At 36.4% G+C, this 14733-nt stretch overlaps 1 protein-coding gene across 1 annotated transcript in view; it reads left to right on the forward strand.

Annotated features, from left to right (window-relative positions):
• Positions 1–14733, forward strand: part of PTPRQ (protein tyrosine phosphatase receptor type Q) — a 99725-nt gene that overhangs the window by 29747 nt on the left and 55245 nt on the right. Inside the window, exons 20-25 of the mRNA XM_036401032.1 lie at positions 6603–6756; positions 7242–7532; positions 7783–8058; positions 8841–8992; positions 10134–10275; positions 11903–12172. Coding sequence (XP_036256925.1) covers positions 6603–6756; positions 7242–7532; positions 7783–8058; positions 8841–8992; positions 10134–10275; positions 11903–12172 — 1285 coding nt within the window. The remainder of the gene's footprint in view (positions 1–6602; positions 6757–7241; positions 7533–7782; positions 8059–8840; positions 8993–10133; positions 10276–11902; positions 12173–14733) is intronic.

The following is a 14733-nucleotide window of genomic DNA, read 5'->3' on the forward strand; positions in this document are numbered from 1 at the left end:
ATAGACTCAAGACCCATTATATGCATGGCACACCCTCAAGAGTGTTTCTTTTAGTCTAATCTATCAATTTCAGTAAATTTCTTTTTAATACATGTTGGTACAGTATTGAAAATATGGAGGTAATGTGAAAGTAGGGAATGCTTTTTTTTCAAATTTTTCTTACTCTCAAAGGAAATTACTCTTTAGTATATTGAAGCAAAGATTGTTATTCTGAAGTTAAAGCTTAAAAGACAAAATCTTGTAAATAATATTTTGGAGATACATTTTCATTTAGTTTTTTTTTTCCTGATGCTGATTTCATCCATAATTATGCACTGCACTTATTAATTGTATATAGTCTTTTTATTCTACTTTCTTTGAATATCTTATAGTACAGAAATATAACGAGAGAAATAATCTTCCTTTACAGTTTTTTGGTCACAAGTTTTACACATATGGAAGAAAAACAAGAAATATAAATTCATTTAGAAAATTATGTATGGAAAACAACCTTGACTGCATAAATTTATGATCAAGATATGTTTAGGGTGAGGTATGCACGTTTTTGAGGATAACTAGAAAAAATATTCACAAATGTTAGACATAGCTGTGAGTGAATAATTGCTGACATACTTCAGTGTATACACGTCTCTGACTTGTGTGCAGGTATGTAGTCACTGGGCTCTGCATTGTTTCAGGTGCAAGCAGGACTGTGCCATGAATTCACATTCTGATGAGATTAAAATCAGGGCTCCAGTTCAGATCAAAGCCTCTGTTTGCACACACTGCTATGGCAACAGTTTTTTTCTTAAATCTCTTAGAGAGATTTAAGATGTAAAGTGGACAAATTTAAGATTTAAGTGGACAAACTTTACATCAGTGCATCTCTTGAACCAGCCCATCCTATGAAGGACATTTCAAGCAATTTTAGAGGAGGACTATGGACTTGGACTATTCCTGCCTTTAGGAAGGTGTAACTCTGAGATGAATGACTAAGGCAAAGCTGACACACTGAGAGAGAGAGAGAGTGAGAGAGAGAGAGAGAGAGATAGGGGGAGAGAGAGAGAGAGATAAAACCCTCCAAGATGTGCCCAGGACTCTGGAAATAAAGGAGGAAGATAGGGAAGATGGAGCACAGTAGCATTGGCCCAGCAAGGTGAGGGTCCAGTTTTATTATCATGTGATGTAGTTAGGCCAGGAAAGGATGGTGGCATGAGTGGAATGCTGCTTTGGCATATTATGTGTTGTCAGGACAAAAGTGCTGACAGTAGTTCTACCTCTGTGTGTGTAACCTACCATTTTCAACCTTTTGACTTTGATTTCTATTCCATCCCTCTGCCCTCAGAAGATAAGTTACAGCTGCTGTTGCATCTGTCTCTTACTGCCCATGGGATATGAGCATTAATCTCTTGAATCATGATCAAATCTTAATCTGTCTACTCCCTTTAACTCCTTCTGCCCTGCACATCCTGTCAGCTCACTGTTTAGCTTGGCAACTACCAAATATACACTGCAGTCCTAATCTGTACCTTGGCATTCCTATGGATGCAAGACAGATTTCAAACAGGTGAAAAAAAGCCAACTCATTCAATACTCTGTCAGGTATTTTATATTACTCCTTTTACAACAGAGAAATGCATGTGTGAAAGTCAGCCTGATATGTGATATATAATATTATATATTATTATATATGTTATATATTATATAATATTATATTATATATAATATAAGTCAGCCTGATATATATATGATATATACAGACAGTTGTAAGCTGCCTGAGTATGCATACATATAGCTTACAGCTTTCTGTAACTTAGAACTATAACCATGTAATTGCAGGGTCTGCTGCTAAGATTTGTATTGCACATGTTTGGAAAGAAAGAATCCTTGGTTGAAATACTCTGTGTCAAAGTGACCATTCTGATTATATTTAACCAAACTCTATTTTCAGTTGGAGAAATTATACAGGAGAATTGAAAAAGTGGGTGATCTTTTCACATTTCACATTTTCACATTGCAGGCAGCCATTCTCTACCAGTCTGCGTCTTTGTCAGGACATAATGCCAGAGGTCCAAGTCTTAAAGCATAACTTCTAGATGCCTGAATAAACACCCTTGCTAAAGAATATCAAGCAAATTAATATCTCCCAATGCTCTCATAATCTGAAATAGATCCAGAAGTCATACTAAACTATTCTGTTATCTCAATTTATCACTGTTTGTGCTATTCTGTTGTCTCAATTTATCACTTCTCACACATTCTCAAAATGCTCAGGCATATTAAAACCTAATCAACATAAACCATTGACTATTAATATGTTAAAACTAGGAAGTTAGTAGTTGTATAGTGAAGCATTTTGGTTAGGGAAAAAATGCCCAAATACACAAAAAGACCTGAGATAAAAGATACAGTTTACTCCTTGACATGATGCAGAAATTTGAGTTTTCTGTCAAAAAGGGAAAATTTATGTACCCTCTTCAGTTAGAAAAATAATATATAGTTTCTCTGCTTTACTGGTCTACATGAAAAATAACACTGCAGCTGTCCAGTCAGAAGGCCTGGGATGCTCAGACCCAAGGTTCAAGACAAGAATAGCAGAAGGAAATATTTAGTGATGGAGATTAGATTTAAGGATTTTGGTAGATGAGTGGACTGTTTCTATGGAGATGCTGACAGTTGTAAAAGAAAATGTGTCAGAGAGGGAGGAATGGCTGGTAGCCAACTAGAATAAACCATCACCTGCATTAGGCTAGGTTCCAGTTCAGCATTATCTTTCATCTTCTTCTGCTGTCATAGGTCTAGGGAAAATGCTACTTCTTGGTGTATTTACCCTGTCCCAGTGCAGTAAAGATATGACATGTATGCTGACAAAGAGTGCTTCCTTCACAGATGACATGACACTGTACCTCTTCTTCACCTCACTTCTCTCTAACACTGCTGGGTTCCTACAGTTCAAGATTTCACTGTTTGCAATAGCAGCTTTTCAGGTTTTGCTCCATGATGCCTTGCCTGGTGCTTGAAGCAATCATAGTGTCCATATTCTCAGTCCTATCCAGGAAATAAATCAAAGACTCAATGGAAGTAACTCTCATGGCTATGAATCTATGAAAGGTATCTTTGGTTTGAATAATGAACTTTCTTATTCAATCTCTATATACTTCTCTTTTGATTAGCAAGAAAGTGGAAAGGTGCTAATTACAAGCATAAATATATGCTTCAATAAATTTCCCCAGTGTAGGAATTTCAGTACAGATGAAAGCTCTCCTGCTCTGACAGACCAGAGAGGGGAACCAGGGGCATGGACTGAAAAAAAGCCTATGATCCTTCTAGCAACTGAATATCTGACCCAAATCATCCAACCTCTGCCTCAAGCCAAGCAAATGAATATGACTGGATACAGTTCAGAATGAAATTCAACTTGGTCTACCCTTGGGATCCAGACAAGGGATGCAAACAATGTATTAGAGTACTTAACAATGAAACATTTTCTTCACCTGTATGACCAAAATAGGGATAAAAAGGGGAACGTCTCTACGATACACTGCAAATTTTTAAAAAGCTGGTCTCAGAATGGTACAGCAGACAAAAAGGAAATAACTTCCCTTAGGTTTTTAATGGAACAGTGAATATTCCACTCCTTGAAGGATGGTTTGGATAAGACTTCGCAGTATCACCAATCTCACCTGATTTCCAGAGTCAAGTAAGTGATCCTCTAACTCAAACAAGAATGCAATACAATGAACCTAAAAAAGAAAACAGAGCAGAGGTAAAAGCTTAACAGTGAAGAAGAGCATCACCATGTTTTCCTTATACAGCTAACTACAGCTTTATGCCACTGGAAATGTCTGCCACTTCCTGAGGTGAAGATACTAGTTTCTGCTGACACTTTCATGGCTTGAGTGTATTGCTTACACTTAGCTGCTTTTAATAATCTGATACTTTGCTATGTCAAAACTTCTTTCATGTATGGATGAAGAAAGGGACAGAAGGAAGAATTTCTTCAGCTGTAGCCAAAGATCCTAAGCTGTTTGCTTTCATCTACAGCCACAGTTAATTGTAAAACTTCCTAAAGTGTTCTATCCCCAGGGTACAATTAGTACAAGTTTCATCTTTTCTCAGTTTGTACCCACACAGCTCTTCCTGCTCACTGTTACTCTTAATTATGTGCTCCTTTTTTTCTTGACATTTTGGAATTTTCCTAATATTTTGTCATATCAGTAGTTAGAGATATCTCCTTGGGGTCCTCACAGTAAAGGAACTACGTCTTAAAATAGTTTTTGTTGACCCACCAAAACCCTCTTATTCACGTTGGTTCACTGAGTCCCTAACTGCCAGACAGCTGCCTAAATTGTAAAGGTCTTTTTAAACTAAGAGTTGAATTTTCAGCTGTTCATATCAATAAACTCCCATTAAATCTAGGATCAAAACTTGATGTGGTAGCCTTGACATTTTTACCTTAAAACTCAGGTAATTATTTAAGATCTTATTTAAAAAAAAATCTGATTATTACATGTTGTTATAAATTACTAACTTTTGCTAACAATAATAACAGTAACAAAAAGATGGTATTAGAATGCTTCCTCTGGGCCAGATGATGTTTTCTGTCATACCCTGCTTGAGTATCAGAGTTTAACTAAATAACTTAGAATCTGAGCCACTCTTTCCTGTATCTTAACTTACCAAATATAACACAAAGCTCTTTCCAGGCTTTTTTAGTTAGGTGTGCAGCTAGTATGAAATTCAAACTACTTCTAGAAAAAAGTCATATAGTGAGGTGGAATTTTTTGTATTTTGACTGATGTTGACTTAACCTAATCTATTGGGCAAAACTAACAGTGTGCTTATAGTCATTTAATGAGTGGATACTCACACATTAAATAAAAAAAATTATACTCCCAATTTGCACTGTTCTGCATTCAAAACAAAAGCTTAAGTTTTCATTGCCAAACTGTTTACTTACTTATGTTATATAAGTACTAGTGACTGCAGGTAAAACTAGGTCTTCAAATACAGATATAAAAATCTCAGGGAAATTAATGAGAGTGTCACCTATAGTTTTCTGCAAAAATAAAAATATTTTGCCCATACAAAAAATTGGTGAAGTGTTGCATTAGATATATAAATTGATATGTGACAGATATTGGTGACAGACATAAAGATTGCATACTGACCTATCAGTTTGCACAGTATGGATTCAACTGTGTGATAAAGCACATCATGGTGACTTCTTCAATAAGAACTTTCCTTATGAGAAATGTAATCAATTTTTTAGCGTGCAGTTTTAGCATTCCTGTGCTTATATGTGGTATTTCTAAATTTCAATATTCAAATATTTCTGTTGCCTTTCTCTTGCTTTCGTAAGTTTGCTCTCACAGCCTCTTTTTTTCAGAAAAAAATTTCCTTGAAAGCTAACTTGCATTTTAAAGTGGAGGGTGTGGATTTGATCTAACAGCAAAAATAGGGGGCAGGCCAAATAACTGGAATTCATCAGGGGGTTGGACAAAATCCAGCTCATCCTGAAAATATTTCTGTGTAGAAAAGTTAGGATTTCTTTGGTCCTGAGAACTGCTGTCCATGCCATCTGGTCAATGCAGCAATGTGGCTGCTGGAGAGAAATGCTACTGGCTCTTTGAATCCGCACTGAAGATTTGACTTGCTACCCAATGCTTGAGCTGAATATGATTATGGGCTAAATGATGTCTCAACAATTTTCAAACCATGAACCAAACTGTGTTGGATCATCTAAGTCAGGTTCCTGTAAATCAGTGGATGATTCAACACATTCAACTTCAACTGATTGAACTTATGTGGTATAGCTGAACTTACGTAAATAATGTGCTTTATATTTTGTCTTTTCATCTTCCAAAATTGTTGATTCTAAATAGGAATGGCCTCCTTAGAGGTGCTGATCTGAGCACTAACTTGCCATTGTAGTCACAGTATTAATGGCATTTTTTTATATAGTTCATAAGACACTGGGACTGGGTTCTGCTGCTATCTTTCAGTAGCACAGAGGAAAAAAAATCTGTTGATGCCTTCAGTTCAACATGAGTCCACTCACTATAGACATTTCCTTAGAGATAATGGCATGGTGTTACTGCAAGGGACAACTAGCAAAAGGAACAGTTTATCAAGGGGTGTGGTTAGATCTCTGCTACTGAAAGATTTAAATTCAAAATCTACTCTCATAAAAATAGATTAAAGAGACAGACGTCCTTTGATTTGATTAACAATGATCAGCCTAGGCATGTGTGGTTCATGTAATCTATAGACAATTAGCAGATGCTGGTTTATTTTGCTAATTTTCTTGATGAAATATGGATAAACATACTGCAATATTACAGTTTTAATCCCTGAATTGGCATTCAACAATTACAAACAATAGAAGCCAATCATGTACTCTGTAGTACTTACAAGGGGTATAAATAGACATCAAAAAATCAAGTATCTCAGAAAAAATCAGTACTCATTAGGAGTCAAAGCATAGGCTTATGTCTTCTGAGTGCTGTGGTGAATCATGTCTGCTGGTGGTGGTGGTGATGGCTAAATGGGGAACTAGAAAGAGAAATCAATGAATAAAAAGCATTTTATGTGGTAACATTTTCTTTTATTTCTCTCTTTAGAATTTCACAAGTTATGGTAATGACAGCAATGTCAGTGTAGTGCTGGATGACTTGGCAAAATACAGCCATTATACTTTGTGGTTAACTGCAAGCACAGCATTTGGTGATGGAAACAAAACCAGTGAAAAAATAGATGTGTATACAGATCAGGACAGTAAGTTAATAACTTTTTTAGTGCTCATTTTATATCAGGGCTTTTATTAAATATTTATTAAATATTGTCTAACTTAAAAGTTATTTTACTGTTATGATGGCAAAGTTAAAAAAAGACCATTAAATGTGGTTTTTGGTGCTGCAATATTTATCTTTGCAAGGAAGGCATTTTGATCTGAGTCTTTCAAATACTAGAGCACATAGAACATGGAGCACAAGCCTCTGTGATACGAGCAATAAGATTATTGTCTTAAGCTTTCATTAGGGCTCTTGTCCTAAAGAAATTTAACAGAAATGATTATTCATATATACCTTCAACCATTTTGCTCTTGATATTGAAACACAAATTATTTTTAAAAGTTGTAAAAAATATTGCAACTGACACTTTCAGATTAATTATATTTTGAGCGGTTATTTCTGGTTGGGGTTTGGATGTTTTATTACTGTAATCCATGCATTTAATTTTTTGCTTATTATCTCTCATAGTCCCAGAAGGTTTTGTTGAAAATCTGATCTATCAAAACATTTCCTCATCTTCTGTAAATGTAAGCTGGCTTCCACCATCCCAGCCAAATGGCTTAGTCTTCTTTCATGTTTCTCTAAGTTTAATGCAACTGGGAACCAGTAAGATATTATCTTTCCTTACTTACAACACAAGCACAATTTTTGATGATCTGGAGAAATACACTGATTACATTCTGAAAATCACACCAGCCACTGATAAAGGATCTTCTGAACAGCATACTCTAAGTCTTCACATAAGAACTGATGAAGATGGTAAGACTTTTTATTAATTCCTAAAGAAATATATTAAAAAAAAACCCTAATAGCTTTTCTAAAAAAAAAAAAAAATATTTTTCTTGGTTCACTAAGTGTTTTTGTAATACAGTGACAAAAACACTAAATGAAACAAGAAAAATAAAATGCTGCACATTTCCATTTTAAGTTTGTGAAATAGAATTTTTCATTGTAACTCATATTTTTCTGAGATTATAGTTGTTTTTCTCTCTCTTATTTCTTCATATAGTCCCAGAATCAGCGCCTGTAATGAAAACATTTTCAAATCTCTCAACTACCTCAGTTATGCTTTCATGGGAACCTCCAGTTAAGCCAAATGGTATTATAATACATTATGATTTAAATTTATTTGGGCCAGGAAGGAATAGCTCATTCTCTACCACCAATAATTTTATCATTTTGGAAGATCTTCTGCCATTCACATTGTACAGCATTTGTGTAGCTGCCAGAACAATAAAAGGACCTGGTCCCTCTGCTGTACTTCAGTTCTACACGGATGAGTCAGGTGAGCAAATTCAATTGTAAACAACTTCAAAATATCAGCTCTATTACAGCATCCATCTTAGATCTGAGCATCAGACCTGTTGATATGAAGGATTAATTTTCCATTGGTCTGTGAGTGAAGAGCTTTCAAGCAAAGGAAGCACTGCAAGGCAAGTGTTTCCTGAGTGCTCCTCCTCCTGCCACAGTGCCCAAGAGGAGGTCACATTCTGCACAAGATTACAAAAATAACTCCATGAAGAAACATCTTTTGCCTTTGGAATGTGTTACGGTTTGCAAAGTGTCAGGGAATTTGAAGCAAGCAAGAGTACCTTTCTCTTCATCCCCCCTTGTAATTGAAAAATGATAAAACATGGAAATATTTCTGACAAATTCACACAGTTCTCCTGTACATGGACCTCCTCTCCCCTGCATGGTAAATTACACATCTTTTAAATGTATGATGAGTTGTGGTCCATAAATGGTGGAGGAAGCAAAGTGTATTGCATTCCAGTTATATATGTAATATGACTTCTGAGAAATCTCTTAGTTCTGACAGCAGGGATGTTTAAGTGATTAATAGATTTGTTAGATCTCTGAGAAGATCCCTTGCTGACTAAACATGTATTCTGGATTAATGGAATTTGTTTCATGTCAAAGAGTAAGAAAAAAGATTTAAATAGCAATGAAGTACTGTTAGCTTGAGTTCAGATACAAATTTTAACAAAAGTGCCTATGTTCTCCTGCATGTATTGCTTTGCCTGGAGTATTTGTGATTTGGTACTCAATAGCATTTCTCTTTTGCAGTGCCATTAGCTCCACCCCAGAATTTGACCATTATCAACTACACCGCAGATTCTGTGTGGCTAAAATGGGATCCAAGTCCCCGGTCAAATGGTGTTATTATGAGATATAATTTTAAGATTTATCAAAACAACACTGAAAAACTATTTTTTTGGGTATGTTTATAATTAAGAGTGTATAATCTTTTAAAGTATTTTTTCATGCTTTAGGAAAAGAAAGTTATGGCAAATATTTTAAATGCTTGTTATGCTCCTAGAATTATGAAGCTCCTATAAATTCCTATTTGCTAAGACAGTTTATTTTCCCTCCCACCATACCTGTAATTCAATTTTTCAAATTAAACAGGAAAAAATGCTTGATTTTAATGTGCTTTGAGCTTCTAATGTTTCATTAACAGTGAGATTTATTAATCTTACTTGGAATTTTAGTGTAAGCTTGATGTTAGAAAATGACAGAAGTTAGTTGCTTTGGGGCTACCTTTGTTTAACTATTTAGTACCTTATGGACTTTCAAGATTCAAACATTTTTACCATCTTAAAAAATGGTAAGATCTGTTCAGAGGTCTTCATTAAAAAATCAAAGAATAAGAACTGAATAAATTGCAACTGAAGTAGACACTATATAAAAGTTCAGGGCCAGGCTGGGTGAAGCTCTGAGTACCCAGTCTTATGGAAGGTTTCCTGCTCACAGTATGGGGGTTGAAACTGCATGGTCTTCAAAGGCACCTTCCAACCCAAACCATTCTATGAATCTATAATTTTATGACATACAAAATTTGATCAAGGCTTAAATCTGATTGCTTGGGTGGCCTCAAGGAATGTTCCGTGAACTGCAAAGGCAGCAAGCTGAGGTCAGGATTGCATCTCAAGCTTAGAAACTATATAGTGAACCCTGCTCATCTGAGATGCTTGTAGAAGCTGCAGGAAAAGACAATGCTGCAGTGAGGTCTGGTGTTAGTCCCCATTGCGAGAGGAAATGCTGGCATCATCCCACTTTCTTCCATAATTCCTGAAAGCCACTATGAGCATGTGAAAGAGAAACAGGGGATTCTACAGCCAGCTACCTTTGGAAACACATTCTTTGGGTAGTTTCATAGAAACCACCATAGATCTGTAAGGAAGTAGAAGGTGAGAGGGGTTGATGTGAAGTTGGAAATAGTTTTCAGTATTTGAAAGCTACTCAGTGGAAGAGGCAAAACTGTGGCTGTAAATTTTCTGTTCATTTCAGTAAGTTCAAGGTGAAGGCTACAATGTTTCTAGAGATGAATTGTGTACTAATAATATTTCCTTCCTTAAGAACGTTTCAGGTTCAAACCATGAGGCAAACATTGTTGGATTAGAACCGTACAGCCCCTATTTTATCAGTGTCTCTGCGTTTACCAAGCTTGGGAATGGCAATCAGTTCAGTAATGCTGTCCACTTTACAACGATGGAATCAGGTTAGATATAAGACTTTTTCTGAGCTGCAGTTCTGACAGTTTTAAATACATTTATATTTGTTTTCCTTGTATGGTTGAACAAAAGTCTTCCTCTTCTCTCCAAACAAAATATAACCTAACACTAACTCATTGTCTCTTGCCTGTGTAGCACTGATTCACATTCCTATTGTAGACTAGGTTTGAAGTCTGATTTCGGAAGTGTAGAATTAAAAATGTCCTCATCTGAAATGAGAGGCTTACATGGCTACTATAAGTCTTTTAATAGCAACACAGATAAAGGGAGGAAAATTAGATAGGTATCAGTCTTTGCAGATCAAAGCAATAATTCAGATCCCTGTGAAAATAACTGAAACATTAGCAGTATCAAAAGCAGCTGGATAAAAGATTGGCAAATGAACTGGAAATTATATTAGACAAATAGAAATTTTTTAACTTTTTTTTTTCTTTTAAGAATTTATTTTAGGAAGGAAGCTAGCCACTAAAAGTGAAATACATAACATTCACTAAAGACAGCCTGTGGGTTTGTGAAACTGGCTGTTGTGCAAAACCAGTTTTGCACAACAAAACTTCTTTTCCAGGTCAGAGCAACCCCCCGACTTTGTAAGAGCTGTCAGTGCCAGGGAACAAGCATTGGTTAGGGGGCTCCCAGGTTCCTCTACACTGTTAGCAAAGGGAGCAGACCCCAAAATAAAAAGATCCCATATGATAACTACAGGTCTGCTAAGATCATGCTTCCAGTGAAGACTCTTTCCAGAACCAGTAAAGAAGAGTTTCTGGGGAAGAGTTTTACAGTTTATTGTACCAAAGAGTTTCAACACTGTCAGAAATCTGGACCATCACTGAGCTGGTTCAGTTTGGCTGTTGGACTCCTGCAGCTGAATGTGGTGCTCTTCAAAAGCCATGGTCATCCGTCAGTTGTTTCATTTCAGACTGACATTCCATACTTGTGTTACTTTCTTTATTTCTTTTTAACCAATTGTTCATAAATAATTGCTCTATTTTCAAAGTGATTGTAGTATTTTCTACCTTCATTAATTTTTTATGAGTATTTTAAGAAATTTCTTTTGCTTCAACCAGCAAATAGATGGGAAACAATAAGTTGAAAGAACTGATATGAAAGCTCTGAAATCTGCCCAGTGACTTCTGTACAGAGAAATGTAATATACCGCCTGAAAGAAATAAGGCTGACAGATATATAAGAAAACAGATAAATAAGGAACTTCTACTGTTGATGCTGTTGCTATGTATATGTAGTAGGTATATTGAGTATGTATACTGTGTATGTTATAGTACACTGTGTTTAAAAACACATGGGGGAAATATGAGCAAAAAGTTTTGTTGGGAAAACAAAACTGAAGCCCACGACTAGGAAGAAGCCAGATAGATAGCCTCTTCTCTCTCAAGTACTTACAGCAGTCATATTCATAGCAGTTGGAAAGGAACCATCTAATGAGGACAAAGTCATAGTTTTGTTCTTTCACTGTGGTTTTTTTTATTAATTTGTCTGACACTGCAGCGTTTGACTCTTGCTATGAACACTGTGTCTGCTTCTCTAATGATACTGTTGTGTGATTACAGTTTTAGTTGCATGTGCATGTTAATCTTTGGTGCCTGTGTGTCCTTTAAGTGCCAGATGCTGTACAGAACATTTGCTGTATTGCAACGAGTTGGCAATCCATCCTAGTGCAGTGGGACCCTCCTGCTTCTGCCAACGGCATAATTACACATTACATCATAGCAGTCGAAGGAAATTCTACAAATCTCTCATCTTCTGGTACACTGCATACTTTCAGAAATCTGCTTTCCAACGCTACTTATCAAATTAAAATAAAAGCTGCAACATCTGCTGGTGAGGGTGAAGAACAGGTATGCAATGCCAGTACACTTCCAGAAAAAGGTAAATAATTATTCGAGTTATTTTTTTGTTTAATTTAAATGATGACTATGAAACAAGCAGGCATGGAAAAACTGCTTCAATACAGGCAGTTAAATCATTCTGTTGTTTACATTTCTTTCTAATAAGGAATGAAGAGAAACAGGGCTTCCTCTTTGTCCTGTTATAGAACACACCTAGTGATGAGAATAAATTGCCATTTTTAAAAGCACAGCAAGAACAACTTTTTCTATGTGAGTTTGAATAGTTATTTTATTCATTTAGGTTGCTGTATAATATCTGCTTTGTTCCTAGAGTATTTATCATATTTGAGACTCTATGTCTGAAAAAAATTTTGGGAGTGAAATTTTTGTTGTTTTGCTTTTGCTAACTGGCAGTGGTATGAATTCAATGGCAATAAAGCTGTTCAGAATTCAGGAAATTGAGAAGAATTTAGCCTCTACAAGCAAACTTTGTAATAGCTTTTCATGGGTAGGATTTTTTAAAGGAAGAAGGAAAATTGTGAGCTAAATCCAAAGAAAAATGTAGACAGGTTTTTTGGCATTGAAGTGAAAAATTGTTACCCAAAGCCTGTCTTCCTTTTTCTCTCCACACACACACTTCACACTTCACCTAATCTTGGCAGTGCTTTCACTTGACATGTGGAACATGGAGATGATATTCTATGCAAAATAGAATTAGTTCCATGTGAATAGCTGTGTACCTATCTTCTAAATTGAAAGTGGAGAGGGGCTCAAATCTGAATCCAGGAAGCAAAGGCCTGTTTCAGTCCTCCAGTCAGGGGTGATTGTTACTCTTGGGACTATTTCTTGGGATTTTTTTCTTCTTTGGCGATAGTTAAATATAAAATACAGGAAAAATTATTGAATTTAGTTTAGGGTTTTTTTTTTGTTTGGTTGGGGTTTTTTTGGTTTTTTTTTTTTTTTTTTTTTGTTTGTTTTGGTTTGGTTTTTTTGTGTTCTCTTAAGTGAGATCAATTTATGCAATGGAGTTCAGTAGGTCTCTATTTCAGAAAAGCTGGATAATTAGAAAACACAAGGGTGGGATGGAGGAGCGCTACTGTACCCCAGAGGCTTAGAAACCAAACCGAGCTTTTGTAATACTTTATTACTAAGTTTTTGAATAACTTTAAATATGAGTTGCAGCACTTGTATATACTTCAACAGAAAGAGAGAATTTTCTCAGATCTGGCAAATAATAAACACAAAATTCTGTGTCAGGAGCAAGGTTTTGGTTCAAATGACAAATGAAGGGGAGCAGCTCAGCTGTGCAGATTTGAGTCAGACATTGAACTTGGAGGAGCTCAGACTTACCCTTACTCTTAGATTCCCTGTTGCTAGCTTCCTGAGTGGCATGCACCTCCTCTGGATCCCTCCTGTGGATCTCTCCACAACGCCTTGGTCTTCCATTATGAGCTTTGATTTCCAAATTTCTTAAAATTAGAGTTGTGGATGTGAATGTCTGAATGAATCTAGACCACGTCTGTGTTGTCAGCTGGACTGCTGCTGCTTTGGTTCCAGATTAAATGGATGAGCTCCAAATAAGGACAAGCCCCTTGCTGGCATATTTTGGCCAGCATTGTGAAAATAACCAGGGTTGTACTTTGATGACTGCCCCTCCTCATGATACAGTCTATCCCACTAAAGCCTGGCCACATCTGTTATTTGAACTATGATGTGGCACATTCATACACATTTCTGATGAAAATTTTCTACCTAAATTGGCTTCCTTGTCAGCAGTTCCCCTACAAATGCTGCCAATTTGTGATCCCTGATAGTCCCCTTCTGTCTCCAGAACCTTGGCAATTTAAGACTTATGCCTGGTTCATCTGTCCTCTTGTTTGCTCAGAAACTTCTGTTCATCAGCAGGGCTCAAAATCCAATTTTGAAAAGGCAAAGGCATTGTTTAAGTATCAGACATGAGCATACTCTTACTCAACATTTTACGGTGTTGGCTGGAAATAATGTAGTGAGCTGAGCTGCTGTGTTCAATGTTAGATACATGTTCCTGCATTTCTGGACATTTCTCAAATGCAGTCAGAACACTCAAAGATTTCTTTTACACCATGGCTGCTGAGGAGCCAGCTCTCAGAGCCAGAGCAAGACTGAACCTGGACATGGAGTTCAGACTTTGAGATAGCTGCCTAGGAGGGATGTTACCCTCTGGTAACAGAGGAGAACAGGAGATTTCCTTGGATCTTGGAGGATGGGGGAAAGGCTTCTAGCGGTGTTAAAGAAGCCTGACACTTCTTTAGGGAATTAACTTTTGAGAAAGTTAATTGTTGGGATTTCTGAGAAATTTGGGAGTGGATATTAATTAGTCCTTGAGGAAAGACTGCGAAAGCTGTGGATTAACCATGGGCTTTAGGGAGAGACTGGTAGTGTCCTATGGTCCATGTTATAAGGAATTGTGCTAGCAGGGAAAAAAAAAAAACCCACTTTATTACACTCTGTATTTTGTAACATTTGTTTCATGTGTCTTATCACTAGGAGCTTTCCTAAGTGAAGGATTTATACTATAACACATGTACTTTTTGCCACAAACTCTGCACTGACCCTTCTTGC

This window comes from Molothrus ater, chromosome 5, assembly GCF_012460135.2.
Source record: "Molothrus ater isolate BHLD 08-10-18 breed brown headed cowbird chromosome 5, BPBGC_Mater_1.1, whole genome shotgun sequence".
NCBI classification, from domain to species: Eukaryota; Metazoa; Chordata; class Aves; order Passeriformes; family Icteridae; genus Molothrus; species Molothrus ater.